This window comes from Stenella coeruleoalba, assembly GCF_951394435.1.
Source record: "Stenella coeruleoalba genome assembly, chromosome: 11".
Taxonomy (NCBI): domain Eukaryota; kingdom Metazoa; phylum Chordata; class Mammalia; order Artiodactyla; family Delphinidae; genus Stenella; species Stenella coeruleoalba.
In genome coordinates, this window is record NC_137157.1 from 76526842 (window position 1) to 76551716 (window position 24875).

Genomic DNA, 24875 nt, shown 5'->3' on the forward strand with positions numbered 1-24875 from the left:
ACTTTTTCAATTCCCAAGACCACCAGTTGGTAGTATTATTTCTGGGTGAGTGGAACACACTTTACCAGCAGCTGGAGATGGTATGCACGTCCCTAGATTACTGGCTTTCCACTAACTAGTCTTTTAGGAAAGCGACACTGTTCCCACGGAAATTAACAACCGTTCAACTCAGACTTGAAATCTTAAGGCCAAAGTGGAGAAGAAAATTGGATTGTTATGGGTTGGGTTACTGTCTGAGGAGGGCAGACAGGAGTTAGTGAATGGATAGAGTGTCAAAATGGGACTTTACTAAAAGACTCATTAAAGACAAACCTCTTCTGGCCCCAGAAAATTAAAAAAGAAAAATGATTCAAAAACCCATTTTCAAACAAAATTTAGCAAATGTGAGAAACGTATAAACTCAGTGTGGATGCTTGCAAGACCACCTCCCCTGTCACTTCAGGCCAGAAACCGGGCACAGGTGTGAACATTTTGCAAAAACAGCTTTCAAAACTATTTTTCAACGCGAAACGGTGCGCCTGAAAAGCTTCAGAGTGGAAAGCACTTCACGCAGTCTAGTGTTCTCCCTGGGTTGCTAACCTTTCCGCCTTTCCCATCCCGCCACTCCCCCTTGGCCGCCGCCTCCAGCCAGGGGGCGTTTGTTTACGTGACGTCACTGTAGTAAGCAGTCCCCGCCCCCATTTCTCTCTGGCCGCCGCGTTTCCCGCGCCGCGGCGCTTCTCCCCTTAAAAGGACAATAGAGGCCTCGGGAGCGCGCGCGCCCGCCGGGCCTTCTCCCCTCCCAGCCATCGACGCGCGCGCGCCCGTATGCAAATAAGTTCGATTCAGGAGAATTTTGTACCAGGAGCCGCGCGTGCGCAGAGGGAAAGCGGAATCTACACCTTCCGCGCCAGCGGTAGCAACTGCAGAACTGCAGGAGACAATCTTTCTAGACAAGGCAGTTGAGGAGGAGGGAGCGATTGGGAGGTGGGCTTGGCTTGGCGTGCACTCCGCACCTCGGGAACGTTTTTGCGCGTGGAACGTCTGCTTTTGGCAGGTGAGTGACTCGAACCATTACTGTGGTGCAAAACTGTCTCACGAGGCATTGATTTGAGAGTGGCTCTTTTTCTCTTTTCACCTAACCTCACCACCTCCCCCTTCCTTACACAGACACACACGCACACATTTATATACACACAGGAAGTTTTGTCTTGGAGATGGCATTGCTGGGAGCGCTGTTTTCGTGATCTTCAGACCTCAGATTCTTTTGTATCTGCATGTTTAGTGAGTGCTTTTCAGTTGGGGAGGGTATCTGAGGCAAACCGAAAGTCTTGAGGTGGGGGAAGTGAGTGGAGCCTGGAAAGGAGTGAGGAATCGCCTGAGGTGAGGGATCCACGTTGAAGGTGACAATGACTTTTCTCAGCCGCAGTGTTCGCAGGCGACAAGGAGTTCGGTGGCTGAAAGGCCCGAGCGAAAAGGAGTTGCTGGCGATTGCGGAGGGCCCCGGGTCGGTGCACCCGCGTGGGCGCGCGCCCGGGAGTGGCCGGCCGCCGTTGTTGGACCTCGTGCTTTAGTTTCTTGCGGCCCCCGCGCGTGTTGTGATGAGGGTGGACAATGAACGCCCCTCGCTCGAAAACTAAGTTGCCGCCTACTTGCGAGCTGTCGGGCGGAGGGCGTTTAAATCGGCCTTTTGGGTCGGTGCCGGCGTGGCCCGAGTGCACGCGGGTGGCATTGTCCGCCCAACTCTGGAGGGATGCGGATGCGACAATGAGCAACACGCGGCTGCTCGGAAGCGGCCCCGGCTAGCAGACGCCTCTCCCCGGGCCGCGCCCAGTCAGCGCGGGCGTCCGGGGTGTCTGTGGAGCCTCAACTTTGGTTCGCAATTTATTCACCTGTAGCGTAGATGTGGGCGCCGCGGCGCTCTCTAGGGCGACCGTGCGCGGCTTAAGATGGCCAGTCGGAGCCGAGTTGACTCCGGGATGGAGGCAGCGGCGTTGACTGAGCCGGAGGAGTGCGGCAACTCCGGAGGGCACTGCTTTTTGTGCCGAGCGTGACAGACCACGTGCTGGGGCTGCGACCCGGGTTTGGTCGGGGGTCCGGCTGAGCGTCCGGCTCGCGGTCAGCCGGGAGATGCGGGCGCTGTCGGGGCCGGCCGGCAGGACAATGTGACTTGCTGATGATGGCGTCTTGCCAGTTTAAAAAGCAGAGTGAAAGTCGCCAACTCTCGGCCGGTGCGGGGCGGGGAATCCGGGCGTTTCTTATCAAGGACATTGCAAAACTTAGATTAAATGGGCCTGCTGCTAGGGGAGGACGTTGGGACTAGCCCCGGAGTCCCAGGGCGCAGGGTCCGGACCCTTCCCCTGGGCGGTCGTGAAGTGTCTCCCCCTGAGATACAATCCCACGTCCCTGAGGCTGCACGTAGGCAGCGCCCGGCTGGACAGAAAACAAAGAGCTGCATGTGCCGGTGCGGGCCCGGCCGGCACTCAGGGCGGCCGCCGGGCGGGCTGGGCCCCCCCTAAGTTCGGACGAGTTTCGGGAGGGGCTTTTTGTCTCTCGGGCCCTCGCGGGGAAACTTTGGCGGCGCTACTTGTGCGCGGTGCGGTGCCGGTGCGCGGGGGAGGCGGCGTGCTAACGCGCGGCGGGCGGCCGAGGGGCGGCAGTCGGGGCCCGGCGCTGGAGCCCCGGCGCCGGGTGCCGCGACGGCCGAGGGCCCGGGAGAGCGCGGCCGCGAGGGCTCGGCCCGCTCCCCGGGGCCGAAGCCTGCGTCTGGGAGGTCTGTGGATCCGCCTTTGAAGTCGAACTGTTGCCATGTTTGAATTACGTCAGGGCAAAGCCATGAGGAGGAACAAGCCCCGGCAGCGCGGCGTGCGGGAGGCGCGGCCTGCGGGAGGCGCCGGGCCGGCCGGGTGGGCGGGCGGGCGCGGGGCCCGTTGTTCCGGCGCAGGTGAGGGAGGCGGCGGCGAGAGACGCGCTTCCCTCCAGCCGCCGCCGCCGCAACCCCCGCCCCGCCCCGGCGGGCAGCTCTCTGCGGGAACTTTTCCTTCCGACCCCAGTTGCTGTGTTTACCCACCGATCCGCCGGGGAGCGGTTCTCTTTGCTGCCTGGGTGCTTCTGTCTCGGCCGTCGCCGCGTGCCCGGGGTGGGGTGGGGGGAAGCGCAGCCTGGGGCGACCGCGGAGAACCGGGGCGGGACGGGGAGGCATTTTGCTGCTTTCGGGGAAACCGGCGAGCGCGGCGAGCACCCCTCCCCCACAGCCGAGCCGCGGCCCGCAAGTGCAGGGGGCCCAGCCCCGACGACACCGAAAAACCACCGCGGGGAAGTTCGGGGCTCCGGTTGTCCTACAAAGGGAAGTGAGGACTGTGGGTGAATCGTGCGTGCAGCTCTCGTCTTTGTGTGTTTACGTGTGGGAGGGGGGCCGGCTGGGGCGAGGGCTGGTTTGGTTGGGGGGGGTGACTTCTTGGGGGTGGTAGGGCGGTGCAGAGTTTGTTCTCGTAACTCTGACCCTACTAGGTTTCTTTGTTTTTGTTTTCTCGCTCTAACGTTCGATTACGATTACTCCAGGCACCCGGAAGACCAGGAATTACTGTTCAGTCAAACATCAACCCGGGGCGAGACAGTTTCTCCCCAGCCGTCCTTCCCCCCTCACTCCTCTCTCATGTTGTCCTAAGGAAGCTTAAGAAAACTACACCACCTCCTTTCCTCCGAATAATTAAAAAAATGAATTTGACCTTGTCATTAAAAGTACTCTGAAAGCACCTGTTTTTGAACTGGAGTTTGCCGGACTTGAAAAGCCCTTTAATAACTTACGTTGCAAAACCGAACACGTTTATTAGTTGCTGAATCTAAATTAAATTCTGGGAGTTTATTTCTGGTGGACTTGGAGAAAAGCCCGATGGCATTTAAAGTATTTATATAGTGGTTTGGGGAAGGGGGAATCTTCCTTGGCCCTAAAGGTATGCTTGGCTCAATGTTCCGGGCGTTATCTTTGGACGACCTTGAAGAAGCTAGCACGTAGGAGTTAGGCCTTTCTTGGAGATTTTCTCTGGGGGCTGGGGAGGAAGCTGCTCAGGGGTTGACACAAGGTGATGGCTAGCGATCCCCGCTAGCTGCTTCATAGTTCCTGTGAACTGGGGTTGACCTTCTGGTTACCCCTCTTAGATTTTCTTTCCAAGCTAACTTTTTTTTTTTTTTTGGTATGTGGCCCCAGGCATAGCTCAGAAATTATGCTGGTTTGACACATGGATGCTTCTTTGGTATTTGGGGTTTGCCTGCAGTCTAGACATCCGATAAGCAGCACCACGTCTGTTGCTTTCCCGATTTCTCCTGCATTTTGACCATGTTTAAGGGCTAGAATCTAAAAGTGGTCATTACCGAAAAATAATAATATCCTGAGATGCCATGCCCACACAAACCAAAACATCCATACAAATTAAAATCAGTTTTGTGCTGTCATTGTTTTGTTATTAAATAAACGTTTTCCCCAGGTTTTGGTTGACTAAATTACAAATACTTAAAGGCTACCAGTATTAGTAACAGTACATTTCTTAAGTGAATAGAAAGATCTTGTCGAGAGAATGAGAAACTTTGGATTTAATAACTTTTTGGCTTTGGGCAGTTGTTTCTCTGGGTCAGGTATTTAAAATGCATATGAGGCAAAGCACACTTAAAGCAAGTTTTACTTTTGGTTGTATTTTCTTTGTATATTATAAACATTTATTTAACTTGTTGCAGTTTGAAGTAAAGTTTCCAATATGTATGTTCAACAATAATCATTAAAATGTTTGCAGCATAAAAATAAATAAAATGGGTATGAAGAGCTTTGCAAATACACTGTGAAATTCTTTGATTTGTTTTTCTTAATTAGTATTTTATAGCCGAGTTACAGCTAGAATTTCAATATTCTGGGAAATTTCAAATAAAATATCTTAAGGGTTTTTTTTTTAAATATAAGATGAAATGTGCAGTAGAAATTTGGTTTATAAAGGTAAATGAGTTGAGAGTGGGAAAGACACAGACAAGGTCTCTGCTGTCTTCCCTTTTTGCATTACTTTTGCAAGAGATTGGAGTTGAAAAGTTCAATACATAGTATATTCTAGAACCTTTGTGGGCCTCAACGCTGCTGTTGCACAGTACTGTTAATTCTGTATATCTGGAACCTGGATGATCAATTTTTTCCCAGAGTTGTAATCAGGCCCTGGGAAACCCTAGCTCATGAGGCTCAAATTCAGGCAGATTTATGTCAAAAAAGCAATTTGAGAATGATTTTCCATGTAAAATAAGTTTTTCACTGGGGAAAGCTTAAGCTTATTTGAAATCTAAACCAACTTCATAAGCTGTTGTAAGGACAAATTAATTTACTGTGCCAGGCACATAGTAGGTTGCTTTAAAAGTATTATGTTTTCTTTTTTTCCCTAAGCAGTGTTGGGAATATAATTGGCTAAGAATGAGGGGAACACATTTGTTGAGGCACTAGGTTAGTTGTTCAAAAGCCTCTGGGGTTGAAATGCCTAGGTTCCAAAGACTTGATCATCTTAAAGATGTAAGTCATTTTGTAGTCAAATTTTGTCACCTGCAGAATAGCAATAATAATAATAATACCTGGTTCTTGGGGATATAAATAAGCAAATCATGTGCTTGGTAAATACTGACTATTGTCCTGACAACTTTGGGAAGTAGACATTTTACAGAAGACAAAACTGAGGCCTGGATCAGTTTCCTTGCTGGAGGAAGTAATTCAGTAAATGATGAGTGGAAAGAATGAATGTCTTTGGCCTCTCCCCCACCTTCAGGAACTGGTTCTGGGAGTACACTGCCTTCAACTCCTGGTTGCCAATCCAATTCTGATTCAACCACTTTACATCAAAAAGTCCTGTGGAAATCTAGAATATGCTATTTTCTTTCTTCCTGATTTCTCTTGTCCACAAGAGTGTCCTGTTATAAAGTGAAAATATTTTATTGTCTTTTGGTTCTCCAGTTTCTTTCTCTCTTTTTTGTCAGTTTCTCTTTTAATTGAATCTGCAACTAAGGTTTTCTGTATTATGGAAATGATCTGGAAATGCAGCTAATGCATAAGAAGGGGGAGTGTATTTTCAAGGGAGCGAAGTTTTCTTTTTGTACTAGAAATATGGAAGTCACAGGCACACTTGCTATTATATATTCAAGTACAAAAGTTGCAGTTGAACAAAACTAATTCATTTCTAGCTTCATATTTAGTTGTTTTCACGTACTATAAGTTTGTTTGGATTAATGTTTTTTTAAATTTGGTTGGTGTTAATGTATGCTGAGTTTAAATAGCTCTCATTTTGCGATTCATTTCTCCGCACAGTATTCTCCTAATCTTCCCTTCCTCTCCACGTGCCTGCTTGAAATCAGCAAGAAATATTTCTTCTACCAGTTGTTATGAAAGCATTGACTTGTTTACTATTAATCTTTTCTAATTAAAGTAATTCATTTGGTTTACATTTCCTGGAAATCTTTAAAGCTCACAATTTTTTTCCACAAAAGTCAACAGACTAAATGTTAAAGAAAAATGACACCATTCAAAACATCAGTTTTTTAATACATGTTTTTATTATGGAGACCATTCCTATTTCATGCCCTTAAAAACACTGTTCAACACTATTTTGGCCACCCCACTCTTCTTAGCAAGTTCCACCCAGTTTTGTATACTTTGTACATTCAGCACCTGGTTGTAATGTAAGACTTTCTGCCCTGTAACAGTTTATCATTGAGTAGAGGAAATAATACATTTAGTTTCTGCCCTGTAACGGTTTATCATTGAGTAGAGGAAATAACATATTAAACAAGTTCAGGTGTGTTTGTTAGCTATGGAAAGGTTTTGTAAAAAGATATAATCCTTAAAAAATTTCTCAGGTTAAGGGGATGGAGGAGAAACCATCTTGGACAAAAATAGGAGCCTAAGTAGAGATGCGGCTAGTTATTAAAGTTGGTTTGACACTCCTGGAATATCAGAATTCTAAGCTGGGAGCAGCTGGTAGCCAGGACTAGATCCTGAAAAGCTTTGAATTTCTTGCCAAGGAGTTTGGATGTATCCTGAAGCCAGTGTTGGTACCTTGGAAGGGATATTAACATATGAACTTTAGGAAGATACCACCTGTTTGAAGGGTGCAAGGAAGTCGGTTATGAGGCTCTGACAGGTGTTCGAACACCATAATGAGGGACAAACAGGCAATAGGGATGGAAGGGACATGAACCAGAGAAGCGAAGGAAGCAGCAGATTTTTCTAAGGATTTCATCGTGGACATGGTGGGGACCATGCAGAGGATGAGAAGAGAGAGCCTAGTTGACTTGCAGATTTTATATGTGACTGTATGGATGATAACCAAGATAGGTAAACACAGGAAGAGCGTGTTTGGAAGAGAAGACTATATAATCAATTTGGGGCATTTAAAGGTTAGGACTGCCAGTTCTTGTATTGGTGCTTCAGAGAGCTTAAGGAACTTTCCTGAGGTTTGGGTTAGACCAGGTGTGTGCTTTCTTCACATTTTTGTCAAACTTGAAAATGGGAGAACAAGCTTCACTGAAAGGAATATGGTCTAGTTTCATGAACTTAAAAGTCTCTCTGAAAATGCTAAGTGTCTCTTTTCCCACAAACCTGGTCTTAAAAGAAAACCTTCAGAAATCAAGATTCTACCTTCATTTTAATTTGTTGTGCGTGCCTTGGGACAGATAGAGTTCATATTTCTATAATGTGCAAGTCTTATAAATTTAAGGAAATAAATGATGTACATACACTGTTATCTTCTACTCTTGCTTCACAGCGTCCCTGGAAAGTAGAAGTGAGGTTTCACCCTAATATTACGAAGGGAGAAGTTAAAATTCTAAGTGATTTCACACTAATATTACAAAGGGAGAAGTAAAATTCTAAGTGACTTCGTATTTACTTGTAAAGACAAAAGCAGAAATAGACTCCAACTTGACTCATAGCGCCTTCTTCACCACACTCACAATAGTTGCATGTCTTACTGATAATCATCTCTTAAAAGCAAATAAATACTATGTTCCCAAACTTTAACTTTCCCATTCACTGGACTCTCTCTTAATCTGGTATTGGGATACCCAGATTTTTTAATAACACTGTCAAAATGGGATTTTTTTATACTATCTAAAACTCAGACCTGGATTTGTGATTTTTATTTTTAACCTGTGCTACTTCAGCTGAACACTTATTTCTGAGTTTGACCGCTTTCCCGTAGGAGGAGTTCTAGATTCTGCTAACGTGGATTCCATAGGCACCACTGTATAAATATTTTACCATGTAATTTCTCAGGCTGGGTACATGTTTGGAGAAGCTATTGGCGAACAAGTGGGGATCCATCACCTCTTTTTCGGTTTTCCTCCAGGCAGGTTTAAATTGTTAAATTTCACTTAAAAAAGTGAATCAGTAAATTCAGAACCTTTGGTGTTGGGATGTGGGTTGGTCTCTACTAGAAGCAGGTGAGAGGAAATAGTAGTGTTTAATTGCTCCATGGCTTTCCTTAAGCCCTGCCGAAACATGTCTCCTTGTAGGGGAATACTGCATCCAAGTGGCCTAGCAGTAGGAGAACACAAAACACTCAGTCCTGTTTGACCCTTTGTGAAGTGTTGCTCCAGTTACACTGTTAGTGTTTACTGGATCCTGTACTTATATGTGATTAAAGATAGCGTACTGTTGACTAAAATGGTGTCGAGGGTAGCATTACTAGTTCCACAAACTCAAGGTTGCCCATAGCTTTTGATCATGAGTGTTTTTTCGTATTTCTCTTCATTTCCCATCATCCTGCCGTTTAAAGTTCAGGTCTAAAGAATACATCTCCTTCACTTCAAAGTTGTCTTTGGTTGCTTGGTTCCTTTTGTCTTTGTTCACCACTGCTTCCTTCCCACTTTACAAATCTTTTGCTTGTCTCTTCTCTGCAGTTTCCTTCCCATTCTGTTCTGTCTGTTCTGATTTTACTAGTCTATTCTGTACTCTCTCCTGTGGAATATATTTCCTAATGTGTGTCTCTTTGTCCGTATGTCTTTGAGGAAGTTTATTTAAACTCTCTGGGAGTTTTCAGATTCCTCTTTAGTTAAGATATGTGATGATAACTAAGGTTTTGGGGTGTGGTGCACTTGATTAAAAAAAATATCAGTATAGAAGGGAGTAAAGTGAAAGTAAGCCTCCTTCATTCTTGCACCCTTCAGAGGCAACTGCTGTTTACTAGTTTTTAAAAATCTATTTTAAAAAGCCAGTTTTGTGTATTTAGGTTCTCATTAAAAACATACTATGGGATTATACTGTATAACAAGATACCTTGGATAAAAGTTCCCTCCCTGCACATGTCGTAGAACTACTGCCATCTTTTGAAGGGCTGAAAGGGTATTCTGTATTATGAAGACACCATACGTAAACCAGTCTGAGAATCCATGGACATTTAGGTTGCTTCCAATTTCTTATGTATTTTTTTTTTAAAGGTCTAGGTCATTTGGATTTTAGAGAGAAAAAGTGATGATTAGAAGCTATAGGGTTTTGGTCTGTTGAAAACTAAGATAACTTTAATTGAGGAATGTTTTAATTTGGGAGGTTGCACCCCTAATTTGTGCATCAGAATTTCACTTCTCAAGATGGCATGGACAAGTTGTGAAGTTAACTGTAAAGCTGATTTATCATCGTTGGCATACTTACTTCTCTCTGTTTTCTTCTATCTATCTAGTCCATCCAGTGGCATTTTGAGTTTTGAAAGGTACTTTTGACTATAAGAAAGACTTTACTACCCAGAAGGAGTCTAGAAAGTAAAATTGGGGAAGTTATTACATTGGAGGAACTATTGGTGTCCTTCAAAGCATACATAACAACTAAGGTGAGCCTAATACATGTTACATTTATCATAATAAGGACCCTCTCCATTTTCCTAAATGTTAAAATCACACCCTTATAAGATTTGAAAGACAAGAAAATACTCTGCAGAATTAAGTTCTTCACCTCACTGTCTCCTAATTCCATATTAAAAAGGGTACTAGAAGCTCTAAAATTTGCATTTCACGATTCTTCATACTGTTTCTTAGTTGGAACTTAAAATCAGGTATTTGGTATTATTAAAAATTGTAAGACATCGCCTTCAAGCTATTTTTCAGAAAACTTTTCTTAAATAGCATCCCTTCACTATTGGCTGTGAAGATTTCTTTCCCATTTATATTGTATCGTACTTAGTAAACTTACCTTATGTGTGCCGAATTAAGTGTAGTAAGACATCATCCCTGCTCCTTGGCTTCATAATCTCATTAGATCAGATTAGAATTGGCTCTTTTGTATCTTGATAAAATAAACAGTGGTTACTTCAGCCTTTCCTTGTCCAACACTAAGGTTGCATTTCCCATCCTTTCATTAAGTTGATGATTGAATTCTTTTTAAAGGTAAATTTATTTATTTATTTTATTTTTGGCTGCGTTGGGTCTTTGTTGCTGCACGTGGGCTTTCTCTAGTTGCGGCGAGTGGGGTCTACTCTTCGTTGCGGTGCGTGGGCTTCTCATTGTGGTGGTTTCTCTTATTGTGGAGCACGGGCTCTAGGCGTGTGGGCTTCAGTAGTTGTGGCACGTGGGCTTCAGTAGTTGCAGCACGCAGGCTCAATAGTTGTGGCTCACGGGTTCTAGAGTGCAGGCTCAGTAGCTGTGGTGCACCGGCTTAGTTGCTCCGCGGCATGTGGGATCTTCCCGGACCAGGGCTCGAACACGTGTCCCTTGCATTGGCAGGTGGCTTCTTAACCACTGTGACGCCAGGGAAGCCCGATCACTGAATTTTTACGATCAACTTTTTGGAAGTTTTAAAGTGGAAGAAACCCCAGTAAATCAATCAAAACAAATGTTTAGAATTGATTGTTGCATTTAAAAAATTCACATTGTTGTCTATGTATGCTATTTGTTCATGTAATTATAGTTATTTCTCTTATGGCTTTTGCTGACTTAGCTATTAACTTTAATCTTTTTAATTTGGGGCGATTGAATTAAATTGGACAGAACAGTAATTTCAGCATGGTTGATTTGTCTTTAACTGTTACAGTATTGAAAAAAATTTGTGGCTTTTTGGCTGACAGTAGATAAAGAACTAATGTCAATGAAAGTGCTTTATAAAACATGAAGTGCTATACAAATGACAGCTTTTTAAAAAAGTTTAATCAACACATTTATTGAGTACATACCACATGATTGGCACTATTCTAGGTGCTGAGGTTACAAAGATGAATAAAGACAATAAGAGAATTCCCAACCCAGTCTATTTTTATTTTTAAAAACAAGCTTATTGAGATATAATTTATGTACCATAAAATTCACTCTTTAAAGTGTACAATTCAGTGGCTTTTAGTGTATTTAGAGTTTTGCAGCTATCACTACTATCTAATTTTAGAAGGCAAATGACGGTTTTTAATCAGCATTTTACTTCTTTCTGATTTTTGCCTTTATCTCAAAGGTACATTTTCTTCTGCCTTCTGCAAATACATGCTTAAGGGTGAGATTGTACGGGGTACACTCTCATCTGTAACTATTCATCAATTAGGAAGCAGATGGTATTAGCTTCCTTCTATTAAAACACTGTTGAATGATGTGACACCTATAAGAATAGATGCAAAAATCACAAATAATTTGAACAGATAAAATAGATTGTTCTGGAGGGATCATTTAATATTGCACAAATGTGGAATTAGGAAAGAAATATTCTTTTTTTAAAATTGAAGTTGATTCACAATATTATGTTAGTTTCGGGTATACAACATAGTGATTCAGTATTTTTATAGGAAAGAAGTATTCTAAAGAACCACCCGGTTTGTTGAGATAACAGAAATTCCAAGTTTAAAATCAAATGTGCCATGCTCACCCACTACCCTCTCAAATATACAAAGTAACTTGGTTTCAGAGCCAGTTTGTGTCCTTAGTTTTTTCTCAGAGATTAGGTAAGGTTTTTTGTTTTTTAAAACATTAGTGGGTCTGTAGATTTTGTGAAAATATTTTCAGTTAATCTCTGCTCCCCAAAGCTCAAAATGGCTAAACACCAATCACTGCTTAACTGGGTTGCTGTAAACAGAGCCCAAAATGAAACGCCTGCGTATTTGCTGCAGATTCCCAGGTACCTCTCAAGTGCAGGAATAAGCTCAGAAAAGGTTTAATAGGTTTATTAAGTAATCATCCATTAAAAGGCTCATGCGCTACTTGTGTGCTGCATTAGGACAAGTGCCTGCCTGCTTACTGCATTTAGCACTGCTTGGAAGAGGGTGAACCCTAGGATTTAGACCCCACTCAGATGTTTAGGCAGAAGAATTTTGTCAGGAAAAACAGGTTGCAGAGCTACATAAAAGATTATCAATCAGAAGACATCAGGCTATTGTATTTTTTCTGATGTCTAAGAAGAATATCCTCAAGCTGAAGAATGGATTGTTTCACTGGTACTATTGGGTAAGTTTTGTGGAGATCCCCAACAACAACAAAAATCATACTGAAGATGAACAGTTGATTCACAGTAGCTGCTGATGAAAAGGAAAGCCTCAGTACCTAGCGGTAGCCCTAGTATTTCTTAGCAGCTTGCCCCCATGATAACTGGCACAAACTCTGGCTTCTTGGTCAAATCCAGCCTCAGGGAAGGTAGTTCATATATTGGAGATGATCTGATTTTTGTATAGTTTTGATGGCATGTTTATTTGTGGAGAGAAGGGGATTGTGAGGGTAGAGATAGGAGTCTGTCTGTTGTAATAGGATTTGGTCTGTGTGTTAATGGAATGAACTGGCCTTCCTTGCTGTATACTTCCTTTATCCTTGCTGAGAAGAGAGGTTGAAGTTTCCTAGAGCTATTGATGAAGCTGGTGACTGCAAGAGGAACTCTGGACTTTTGACCTTGATGGTAATGGAAGGTGTTGGGGGAGTTTGGAGAGCCCACAGTTTGGTGTAAGAACTAGAAAGTTATGTTACATTTTTGCCTCAAAACAGAAATATACAAATTAAAGCAATAGCTTCTACTTTCTGAGTACTTATTTTAATAAGTTTCTATAAACCTGTGTCATTTGACGTGGTTTTTTCCAAAGCAGCACGTGGCCATTTTCTCAGGAGGCAATTTTCTTTTCATTCATCATATGGGTTTGTTAGATGGAAAAAGAAATCTACCTCATTTCACAGGTGTGCCTTTTCCTACTATATACAGAGCACCTTCCTCATTTTTTTCCTTTCAAAAAATCTCATTTAATGAAAATAATTAACTTAATCAACTAGGAGTATTTTATTTTCTTGTTTTAACAATTCTTAAAGTAACTGTTAGTTTAGGCTTAATTATTGAAATGCATCAGTGTCCTTCTGCCCCATTGCACCTCCCTTTTTGCTTGCCTCCCTCACCAACAAAAACATCAAAGAACACTTAATGAACAGTGGCCCCTGTTTAAAAGGAAGACTTAAGTCTTTAGTTATTTACTGATAAAATATTTTCTTAAAAACAAGTTATAAATCATTTGTTTATATTTCAGAATCCCTGCATCTCAAACACACACACACACACACACACACACACACGCACACGCACACACACACACACACACACATATGACATCCTGGATATTTGGTTATTTTTCTGAATCACTTTCATATACTTGCTCAGGTATGGCTAACCAGAAATGGAATGGAATGAGGTTAGGCAAGAGGTCATCCAAAGACAAACACCAAAATTTTTGTTTTACTTGTATATTTGAGTATATTTCTAAAAGAACTTTTAAAAGGGTGGTGTTCTGTAGTTATAATTCCTAAAACTGTGGGCACAAATCTAGCTGGTATTAATAATTTTCTCTTCTTGATGCTTTATATGATGGTTTTGTGATAATTTGTATTTGGACCTTTACACACACACACACACCCTGCTCTGGATTTGTCCCTTGGGGTTTAGTTTCTGTTCATTACCGTTTCATCACCTCTCTTAGTCCAGATGTTCTGGTGAAGTTGGTCCTTGGTTTGGATATTCTAAATTACTTACAAGGTACTTGTTTACTGCCAGCTACATTTTTGTTGCATCCGGCCCTGGAGCTGCATCTGCCTTCCTTGCTTGATGTTGAGATTTTTTTGATCATGGAAATCACAGTTTACGTTTTTGAACATATGCCTCCCACTATTACTGTTCTAAGGCACAGCACCTCATTGAAAAACTTCAAAAACCTCTGTAACAGCTGTGAGGGGCAGACCACTGGGCAGGCAACATGAGCTCATTCTTAATTTATCTTAATGATTTATAAAATTATTATTCTTAAATTATAACCCTGGAGTTTTGTGTATTTTACGTCCTCCTTTCAGTAGTTTCAATTCAGGAACAACTTGCCTTAGAACTTCCCATTTATCACAGAAGAAATCCCCTCTGATTTCCCATAGGGCAAAGTAGTGTAGGTTGATGCATATTGAGCTACTTTTGTGCTTAGTATCAAATAGTGGTCCTGTAGTAAATGCTCAAAACTTTCCAAGAGGAGGGAATCACATTAATGCAGAGATGCAAAATAAAAAGGGGTGCCTTAGCTTAAATTTTAGGATGTGTCCTCCATTGTGTATGATTCCATTACTTCACAGGATAGTGGGGAGAGTTTGTTGTATTCTCTACTTAAAATCTTGAATTTTAGAAAATGCCTCCTTCCTGCAATTTTATTTTATTTATTTTTAAAAATTAATTAATTAATTAATTTATCCTTTTTTGGCTGCGTTGGGTCTTGTCTGCTGCGTGCGGGCTTTCTCCAGTTGCGGCGAGTAGGGGCTACTCCTCGTTGTGGCGTGTGGGCTTCTCATTGCGGTGACCCCTCCCGCCGTGGAGCACGGGCTCCAGAGGTGTGGGCTTCGGTAGTTGTGGCTTGTGGGCTCTAGAGCGCAGCCTCAGTAGTTGTGGCGCACGGGCCCAGCTGCCCCGCAGCATGTGGGATCCTCCCCTACCAGGGATCGAACCGGTGTCCCCCGCATTGGCAGGTGGACCCTTAACCACTGCACCACCAGGGAAGTACCCTTCCTGCACATTTAGAATGAGTGTTTGCCAGGAGGGGAGGAGGTAGTAGAAGCCTTGTTAAATACCTGAGCTACTTTGTGTGTTTTAGACACTTGCTATGCTCGTGTGCCTAGAATTGAGGTGGGTCCAAGAGGTTTTCACCAGTGCCCTTCTCTCTCCGTCATGTAATACCGCATTGCTGGGGGTAGGGTGGAGCAGAGAGTTCGCTTTTAATGGTTTCTTGTTATAGCCCTCAACAAAGCTGTGTCATCAATTCCCTTGGCTTTACAGACTATTGCCCAGAAGAAAAGATGTTTGGTTTTCACAAGCCAAAGATGTACCGAAGTATAGAGGGCTGCTGTATTTGCAGAGCTAAATCCTCCAGTTCTCGATTCACTGACAGTAAACGCTATGAAAAGGACTTCCAGAGCTGTTTTGGGTAAGATCATGTGATGTTTGTACCATTTTTGGAGTGAAAAAGATCACAGTATACAGAAGTATTTCTAAGCAAAGGGATTGGAACAGTGTGCTAATAATTAAAATCACTCATATTCTAATCTAGGTTATTTCAAGGCACTTGCTCTTAAATCAAACAATACTGACAGCCTTCCTTTTTCTAGATTATGAGGAACTACCAAATTAATTGTGAAGCCCTTTAGAAGTTATAATCAAACAAACCCTTTTGTTAACTTCAGGATGTACAAAGAGATTTTTTTTAAAAAATTACCCTTATTCTCTCTTACAGTAATTGTCCTCCACTAGTTTTCTGTCCTTTGTATTGTTTTTCTAAATTATAGAAATATATTTTAACCCAATCTGCTGAGGATACTAGCAGGACTTAATGTACTGCCCTGAAACCTGTCAGGCTATGTTAGCTTTTATTTTATAATTTCGTTCTTTATTTATCTTTTGACAATAAACCTCTGCTTAATAAAATGGAAATTACTTTCCAACAAATACTTGGATGAAATAAAATACTTAATGTTGAGCCATTTCCCATGTTAGAAATTAATTTCACCACTGTTCTTATCAAAACATTCTGTGGATTATTTATTGTTAATCCTAGACTTTGTACTTAATTTTGAAGGTTGTCAAAGAGTCTCCACTAACCAACCTTGCCTTTTGAAATTACATTTTTCTCCTAATGTCTTTATTTCCAATTGTATATATAATAAATGTTATTAGTATTTTTCTGTGTATTTATAATACAGGAAAAGTATAGTAAATGAAAAATTCCTCAGAGAGACAATTAAAAAATAGCTTGGTAACTATAGATTTCTTTCCCCCATGCAGATGTATTCATTAAAAAAAAAATTACAGTGCCTCTCTGGTTTTGTTTGTTGTGAAACTAGAATATCACGGCACATTATTTTACTTAAAGGGTCGTGTTTTATTGCTTATGAAGTATCTACACATTTCAAGAAAGATTAATTGGACAGCATTGTTTAAAACCATGGTGACCAGGATCTTCTCTAGGTCTTAAATTTTGCTATTGTTTTAAAAAACATTCTTTATTTTAAAATGACCAAATTGTAGCACATGGAATTGATTCATTGGATCTAGAAGTTAATTATATTTCTGAAATATTCTACAGAAACAATGGAACTGGATCACTCCAGACAATTAGAAATGACATCTATAAACTATAAATAGTGTTTTTTCTAAAAGAAATGTACTTGCATGAGTTCTTTAATGTAAAGGAGACTAATAAAGGTTTGATTGTTTTCTTATCAGGTTACATGAGACTCGTTCAGGAGACATCTGTAATGCCTGTGTCCTGCTTGTGAAAAGATGGAAGAAACTGCCAGCAGGATCAAAAAAAAACTGGAATCATGTGAGTTCATCTTTCGTCTTTCTCAATTATACCTCTGTTATATTTAAAGTAACATTAATTTTTCCCCCAATTTAGGAAATAATATGTTCCTAGGGTAGAAAAGTCTGAAAAGAATAAAGAAAAGCACTAGTTGCTGCTCAGATATAATCACTTAACATTTTGGCATTTTGGGGAGCAAAATAGCTTGGTATGGCATTTCTCTAAGGTTGTATCAAATATACCCATTTTTGGAGATCCACAGTGTACATTTCACATATTTTTAGGTTTAACCCAGAAATTCCTAGAGTTAATTAGACATGGATCCTTTTTTTCATCTCCTAGGATTATGTATGTCCTAATTCATGTTGGTACTAATGAGCACATTGGTTTATAATCAGAACTGGATTTAAAGCCTGCCTTTACCACTTACTAGTTGTGAACTTTGGGCAAGTGACATTTATTTATAAAGTGCAAAGATAATAGCTGTCTCACAGAACTGTTGTAAGAACTGAATGAGATGATGTATATAAAGTATAATGCATAGTAATCACTCACGTAGAAGCTATTGTTAATCTATATTAAATCTAGTTGAGATCAAACTGGAATGTAAATGTGTTTTCTATTTGCATTTCACTTTATAACGTCACTAGAATTCTTTAGAAAATATTTTCAATAACCAGAACGACACCGTTAGGTCTTATCTAATTTTTCTGTATGCTAGCTTTCAGAAGATTTATGACATTTATACAAAATGTTTGTTTTTAAGCGGGCAAAAAATATTTGTTCTTTACCTTTTTTCTTACACTAGCCTTACACTGTCCTTTGGTGACAATGTTTCATTATTATAATAGGTTTCTGTGGGTCTGTTAACCTATAAAAATGTGAGTTTTTCTTTAATTAATAGCTTACCTGGAGAAGATCCAAATTGTGATTTTGAAGGTGATGTCAACCTTTTACATAAGGGTAGAAATCTGCAAATAGCCAATGTGAGTGAAGGCATGAGAAATGAGACCATATGGGGCTAGACCAGTGGCCACGCTAGGCTGTGGAAGAACATGCCATTGCCCTCACGTGGCTGACCTCAGGGATTAAGGGTGTGTAGTAAAAAGAGCATAAAGCATAGGTCTGAAAACCCTGATTTGCATCTGGGCCCCTTCCCCACCCACCCTTGCCCATTTACTAGCTTAGTGAAATAAGGCAAAATACATAGTTGAATATCTCTTGTTTTTCTTTACCCTAAAACTGGAGTAACAAATTACTGCTTACTGCTTTGTGGTGAAGTTAAAATCAAAAGTATATGAAAACTTTTTGTAAACTGCGGAACATCATCCTATAGAAATGTTAATTGTTGTTAGGTTTGGTTTTTCTTAACCTACTTGGGTCATTTTCACCATATATAAAATCTATGTAAATTTTTTGCCCAGCAGACTCCTGCTATTACTTACTTCAAAGGAAAAAAACCACTAGATAAATTATTCTTTAATACCATGTGATAATTAAAAGTGCACATGAGCTCTCAAACACTGAGTAGGAAATTCAAATTTGGCTCCTTTAAATAAGCATTCGTCTGAACCAAGGGAATACAGAGGTGTCATTTTTAAAATGGTATTAAATATTCAGTATTTTCTTCCAGGTGGTAGATGCAAGGGCAGGACCCAGTCTAAAGACTACCCTGAAACCAAAGAAAGTGAAAACTCTATCTGGAAACAGGATAAAAAGCAACCAGATCAGTAAACTGCAGAAGGAATTTAAACGTCACAGTAAGTTTGATACTGAAACATGAGGATTTAAGAATAGTTGTTTTTATTTTTGTCTGGGGTGGCACATGGCATGTATGGACCATATTTTCTTTTATTGCTTTTTAAAAAAAGAGTGGGAGGCAATGTTGACTTGGGAGAGATATTTTATTTCTATGAAATCTTCGAACTTTATCTTTGATTTTGGTGTCTTAAAAGTACTTTCACCAGCCACTTCTTCAGATTGTGCTAAGAACACAGAGCATTCTGATCTCTTTACTGACATCTTAATTTTCTAGAGGATGAACTTTTCAAATTTGTTTACTTGATTTTTATTCTTAAGGAGTTTGAGGCCTGGAGATATGTAGAAAGGTATATAAATAATTAGTGGACAATCTGAGACTAAAGCCCAGGTTCTCTGGAGTGTAATTTTGGAAATCATAACTCAGATATTGCAGTAAAAGCCAGCCTCAAGACCTTTAGGTTTAAGAGGGCTTGGTGTGTTGTGTGGGGTGAGAGGATGGGAAGGGAATGATAAATTAATATTAAGCTCGTCTACTTTTATTGGAAGTCATTGGGGGTAGGGGACCTTTTGTGGTACTTCTGTATTTAGGAATTTAGATTTCAGAGTTTTTTTTTTTTTTTTTTTTTTTGCGGTACGTGGGCGTCTCACTGCTGTGGCCTCTCCTGTTGCGGAGCACAGGCTCCGGACGCGCAGGCTCAGCGGCCGTGGCTCACGGGCATAGCCGCTCCGCGGCATGTGGGATCTTCCCGGACTGGGGCACGAGCCTGTGTCCCCTGCATCGGCAGGCGGACTCTCAGCCACTGCGCCACTAGGGAAGCCCTAGATTTCAGATTTTGAAAAGGAAATCCACTGCATATAATGTTATTATGTTATTTATTACACCCAGGGGGGTCTGAGGCAGCACTATTGAATCAAACACATTAGTGTTTCTGTGGGAAAAATGTAGGCATATTCATATAGGTGGAATAAACTAACTGTAAATAAGCTAGTCAGGTTTGCTTACCTAATTATAGTCCAGGTCAGGCCAGATTTTGTGACCAAAAGGGTTAGGAATAAACTTTTGTTTTGAGAACATTTTCAGAATTGTAGGTGGACCTGTATTGGAATTTTCAGGATTAAAAAAAAAAACAAAACTGGGGAATTCCCTGGCGGTCCAGTGGTTAGGACTCTGAGGTTCCACCTCAAGGGGCACGAGTTCCATCCCTGGTTGGGGAACTAAGATGCCGCATCCCGTGCAGTGCAGCTAAAAAAAAAAAATCTCTAGGACCTTGTTAGACAAAGTTTTATCACTCAGTGCTTGTTTTAGAAAAATGGAAAAAGACAAGTTACTGATCAGATAGAATGAGAGGAAGGAAGGAGAACTATCATCTCTTGAGCATTTTGGTATATGTACCAAGCACTTTACATACATAATTATCCCAATGATTTCTATTTTAGAGATTAGGATAGGAAGTACAAAGTAATGATTTCACCTTGACCCGAGGTCACTTAGTAAGTGGTAGAGATAAATTTGAGCTGGGGTTTGTCTAATTGCAAAGCCCTGTGCTGTTTCTACAATATCATTCTGCTCTCTGGGATAGTGTAACTCATGCCACAGGACTCCAGAGTCTTTCCAGATCTGCTACTAACTCTGCTCTCAGGTAAGTTGGTGTTACCAGTCCATAGTTATTCTGTTAATATATTTAATCTTTGGCTAAAATATTTTAATACATCTATAGTAAAATATTTAGGCAACATCAAATATGTGTATATTTTAATTATACATGTTTGTTTCTTAACCAGCTATCACCAAGGGGGGAAGAAAGACTGACTCTACCCTTTATTCTCTTTAAATGTTTTAGTGAACATTTAGAAAATAGTAATTTTCTTCTATAACTTGAGGGGTAGAAAAATTGATATTTGTTGTATATTCTTAGCGTCTCCCTTTAATTATAGGGAAAGTGACATCTGACTAACTTTTGCCTTACCTAAGGGAATATGTCCAGTGTAATTTCAGATTTTTGTGATAAAGCTGTGCTGTGGAGGGGTTGGAAGCTGAAAATAACTGGATTTTGGAAACTCAGAGTGAAACATGATTTTCCCAGGTGCATTGTGAATTGCTAGCAGCTGTGTGCACCATAACAGTTTTGAGATATTTGAATTTTTATACATCACCCACTAAATGGTTTCCCTGTCTCTGGTTATATATTTGCTTCCATGCATCTTGCATGTACCTGCCTTGTATTCCTCTTCCTGGGACATTCTTTCCTTTGTGGTGTACTGGAAAGGCATTGGACTTAGGGCTTGAAGATCTGGATTTGAGTTACAGTTCTTGAACAAATATGTGACCCTGGTGTTGCTTAACATTTAACCACAATTTCCTAATCAGGGAAGTGAGGATAATCAAGTAAAATGGGTTTTGTAAAACAAAATAAAGCGAAATAAATTCCCATATAAATGTTAGCCATTCTTTTTGTCATTCTTCTTCCTAAAACCTGCAATGATTCTGATTGCTGTAGAATAAAATGGAAAACCCCTAGCATGTCTTTGGATGTACCATTTTAGGGAAAGGGTCAGTTCCCTTCGTGTGCATAGTGTATTCTGCTTCCAATTTTACTCATCATCCCCACCTACCCCAAGCTATCTAACTAGTCTTTTGTGCCTTTCCAAATCCTACCTACCTAATGTTTAAGACTTCAAAAATTTCAGTTCTTTGAAGAATTTCCTGATTTACATTCTAGAAGAGAGTTTTTTTTCCCTAACTGCGATTCTATATATAATTGTATCCTAGTGTCCCAGGTGTTAGATTGAACCATATAAAATTGCCATTTTTATAGGTAGACATGGTCAAATAACTGCAATTTCAAATGGTTCATAGATATTAAACACTCCCTAGGATAGTGATGACTATCACTAGAGCAGCATAGAGATGACTGCTATTGCTGTTAATTATTAGGGAAGTCTTTTGTTTTTTTTTCTAAACACACACCCTAGCAGTGTATGTGCTGTTTATTTATTTATTTAGTTAGTTTGCACTGGGTCTTAGTTGCGACGTGTGGGATCTTTAATTGCAGCATGCGGACTTCATAGTTGCGGCATGTGGATGACTTCTTAGTTGCAGCACGCGGACTCTTATTTGTGGCATGCAGGCTTCTCATTTGTGGTATGTGGACTTCTTAGTTGTGGCACGCACGCAGGATCTAGTTCCCCAACCAGGGATCGAACCTGGGCCCCTTGTGTTGGGAGCACGGAGTCTTACTCACTGGACCACAAGGGAAGTCCCAGGGAAGTCTTTTAAATATTCCTGTAGACTTATTCCTTTAAAGCCTGCTACTCCTTTTTTTTAATTTATTTTTTTACATTCTTTTTTTAATATTCTTTTCCATTATGGTTTATCATAGGATATTGAATATAGTCCTCTGTGCTATACAGTAGGACCTTGTTGTTTATCCATTCTATATGTTAAAGCTTATAGATGCTAACCCCACCCTCCTACTTCCTCTCTCCCTCAGCCCCATCCCCCTTGGCAACAACCAGTCTATTCTCTATGTCCGTGATTCTGTTTCTGTTTCATAGATAGGTTCATTTGTGTCATATTTTAGATTCCACATATAAGTGATTTCATATGGTATTTGTCTTTCTCTTTCTGACTTACTTCACTTAGTATGATAATCTCTAGTTGCATCCATCTTGTTGCACATGGCATTATTTCATTCTTTTTTATGTAAAGCCTGCTACTCTTGAGAATTTTGTTTGGTTGTTTTTTCCTGAAGTTAAGCTATTCATATATTGGAAGTAAATGAACATATTAAAAACACCAATTGGTGCCTTCTTTGTTTTAGATACTTAATTTTATGCTATTGTATATAAACTTTTGTTAATAGAAAATGCTTGTGAGCGCTATTCAAAAAAGTTTTCTTTAGTCTGTTTCTTCCCATGTAGGATATGACACAGGGTTTGATGTCTAGTGGATACTTAATAAATGTTTGATTAGTTCTATGAATTGGAGGATTATTCTATCCACCTATCCTGGGGGGCGGGTGGGGAGTCTTTAGCCAAAGGTAAGAGGTGTGGTGGGCTCAACCCCTGTCTGATGTTGCTGTTGCTGAGAATAGCAGTATGATAGCTTTATAGCTCAGTGACTATCAACCAAAAGATTTATTTTCTGGCTTGTAAATTTATATGAAGTCTTCTGAGGGCAAAAACACTAAATCATGTTTAGCTTGTATCTGATGAATTGCCTTTACTCCTTATTAAGTCAGGATCTATTGTTTTCCCTTTATGGGTAAGGTATCATTTTTCTTTGGATGCTTTCAAGATTTTTTTCTTTTTCTTTAGTGTTCAGAAGTTTAATTATAATGTGCCTTGGCATTGATTTCTTTGGGTATATCCTGTTTGGGGTTTGCTCAGCTTCTTGTATCTATAGGTTTATGTCTCTTGCCAAGTTTGGCACGTTTTCAGCCGTTATATTTGAGTAGTTTTTCACCTCCGCCCTCTTTCTCCTCTTCTTCCGGGACTGCAGTCACATGAATGTATGTTTTCTGTTGTAGTTCCACAGGTCTCTAAGGCTCTTTCATTTGTTTTCTTTGTATTGTACAGGTTGGGTGATTTCTGTTGTTCTTTCTTCCAGTTCACTGATTGTTTCCTCTTTCCCCTCCATTCTGCTGTTGAGCCTGTCTACTCAGCTTTTTATTTCACTTATTGTATTTTTTCAGTTCGGATTTCAGTTCCTTGGTTCTTTATAGCTGCTTTTTTTAACTGAGGCCTACTTGCTGAGGCTGTGTTTTCATTTATTTCAAACTTGTTCATAATGGCTTATTGAAGCATTTTTGTCATAGCTGCTTTAAAATCTTTGTCAGATCATGCTAACGTCTCTGTCATCTTGGTGTTTAATAGATGCTTGACTTTTCATTCAGTTTGAGATCTTCCTGGTTCTGGATATGATAACGATTTTTTATTGAAACCTAGACGTTTTTAAATTGTGTTGTAAGACTTGGAGTTTTATTACTTCTGTTTTAACTGGCTTTTTTTTTTTTTCCAGAAGGGGAAATGGGGGGGGCACCACCTTGTTACTGCCAAGTGGTGTTGAAAGTCAGGTTCCCCCTGACTTTTAACCTCCTTTCCAGCCTCCTTTGGTATCTGAGGGAGGAGGAGCTCCTGACTGCGGCTGGGTGGGGGTGGGCTGGGAATTCAGGCTCCCACGTGGTGAGGGTGCTCCTGTTCCCGGTGGGCCACAGTGAAGGCCCCGACTCTTCAGAGGGCTTCCACTGACATCACCCTGGTGGAGGTGTTGGGGGGCCTCCTAACAGTCTTGGGAGGATGGAAACCTAGGCTCCCCACTTGGCCTTTGCTCCAGTGGGTGGGGGTGGGGACCCTTTTTTTTTTCTGTGGTGTTTGGCTGGAGTAAAGGGGTTATTGTTGGGCTTCCCTGGTGGCGCAGTGGTTGAGAGTCCGCCTGCCGATGCTGGGGACACGGGTTCGTGCCCCGGTCCAGGAAGATCCCACATGCCGCGGAGCGGCTGGGCCCGTGAGCCATGGCCGCTGAGCCTGCGTGTCCGGAGCCTGTGCTTCGCAACAGGAGAGGCCACAACAGTGAGAGGCCCGCGTACCGCAAAAAAAAAAAGGGGGGGGGTGGTTATTGTCTCCGAAAGGATTCCTCTCTTGCTAAGCTGCCCCTTTCCTGGTCCTTTGGCTAGAGAGGGCAGGCTTCTGTTGGCTCTGTGTGTGTGTCTATATCTGCACCCATTGACATTTCTGAGTTGTTGGCTTCTTCAGCTGCAAGACTGGGATTTAGGAGACAAAAAGAAAACCCATAAAAGCTAGGGAGCTCACCCCCGCTTCCTTCCTTAAGTCTTGAGCTCACTAGCTGTTGCCAACTTTCAGAGTGTTTAGTTTGTTTTATGTGTTGTGTCCGTATCTATTTTTAGTTGTACTTATTAGCAGGAGAATAGAGAAAAGTATGTCAGCTCTTCATCTTATTGGAAGCTCATTTTCTTTTAGATACACTTTAGTACAAATATCTTCAAATGTCAGTAGTGCATAGAAAATAAATTTTTTCTTTTCTTTTTACTATCTCATTCACTGTGTTTTATGCTGAGGCTTAGTTGCAGCTGCATATAGTGAAATTATAATTTGTTTTCACTTTATTTCAGATTCTGATGCTCACAGTACCACCTCAAGTGCCTCTCCAGCTCAATCTCCTTGTTATAGTAACCAGTCAGATGATGGCTCAGATACAGAGATGGCTTCTGGCTCTAACAGAACGCCAGTGTTTTCCTTTTTAGATCTCACATACTGGAAAAGGTAAAAGCAACAGAAAATAACTCTAACCAGCAAACCTTCTTAATTATAGGCAACGGTTTCCCACTTCCTTAGCAATTA

At 41.1% G+C, this 24875-nt stretch overlaps 1 protein-coding gene across 3 annotated transcripts in view; it reads left to right on the forward strand.

Annotated features, from left to right (window-relative positions):
* Positions 1–703: 703 nt before the first annotated feature.
* The window catches only part of SINHCAF (SIN3-HDAC complex associated factor), a 29717-nt gene continuing 5545 nt past the window's right edge, over positions 704–24875 (forward strand). Inside the window, exons 1-5 of one of the 3 annotated variants that reach the window (XM_079937694.1) lie at positions 704–1036; positions 15233–15380; positions 16676–16775; positions 18388–18514; positions 24647–24797. In XM_079937694.1, coding sequence (XP_079793820.1) covers positions 15253–15380; positions 16676–16775; positions 18388–18514; positions 24647–24797 — 506 coding nt within the window. In that variant the 5' untranslated portion in view covers positions 704–1036; positions 15233–15252. Of the gene's footprint in view, positions 1037–1622; positions 1855–11825; positions 12403–15232; positions 15381–16675; positions 16776–18387; positions 18515–24646; positions 24798–24875 lie in introns of those variants that run through there. The other 2 variants (XM_079937696.1, XM_079937695.1) reach the window with 2 other exon arrangements.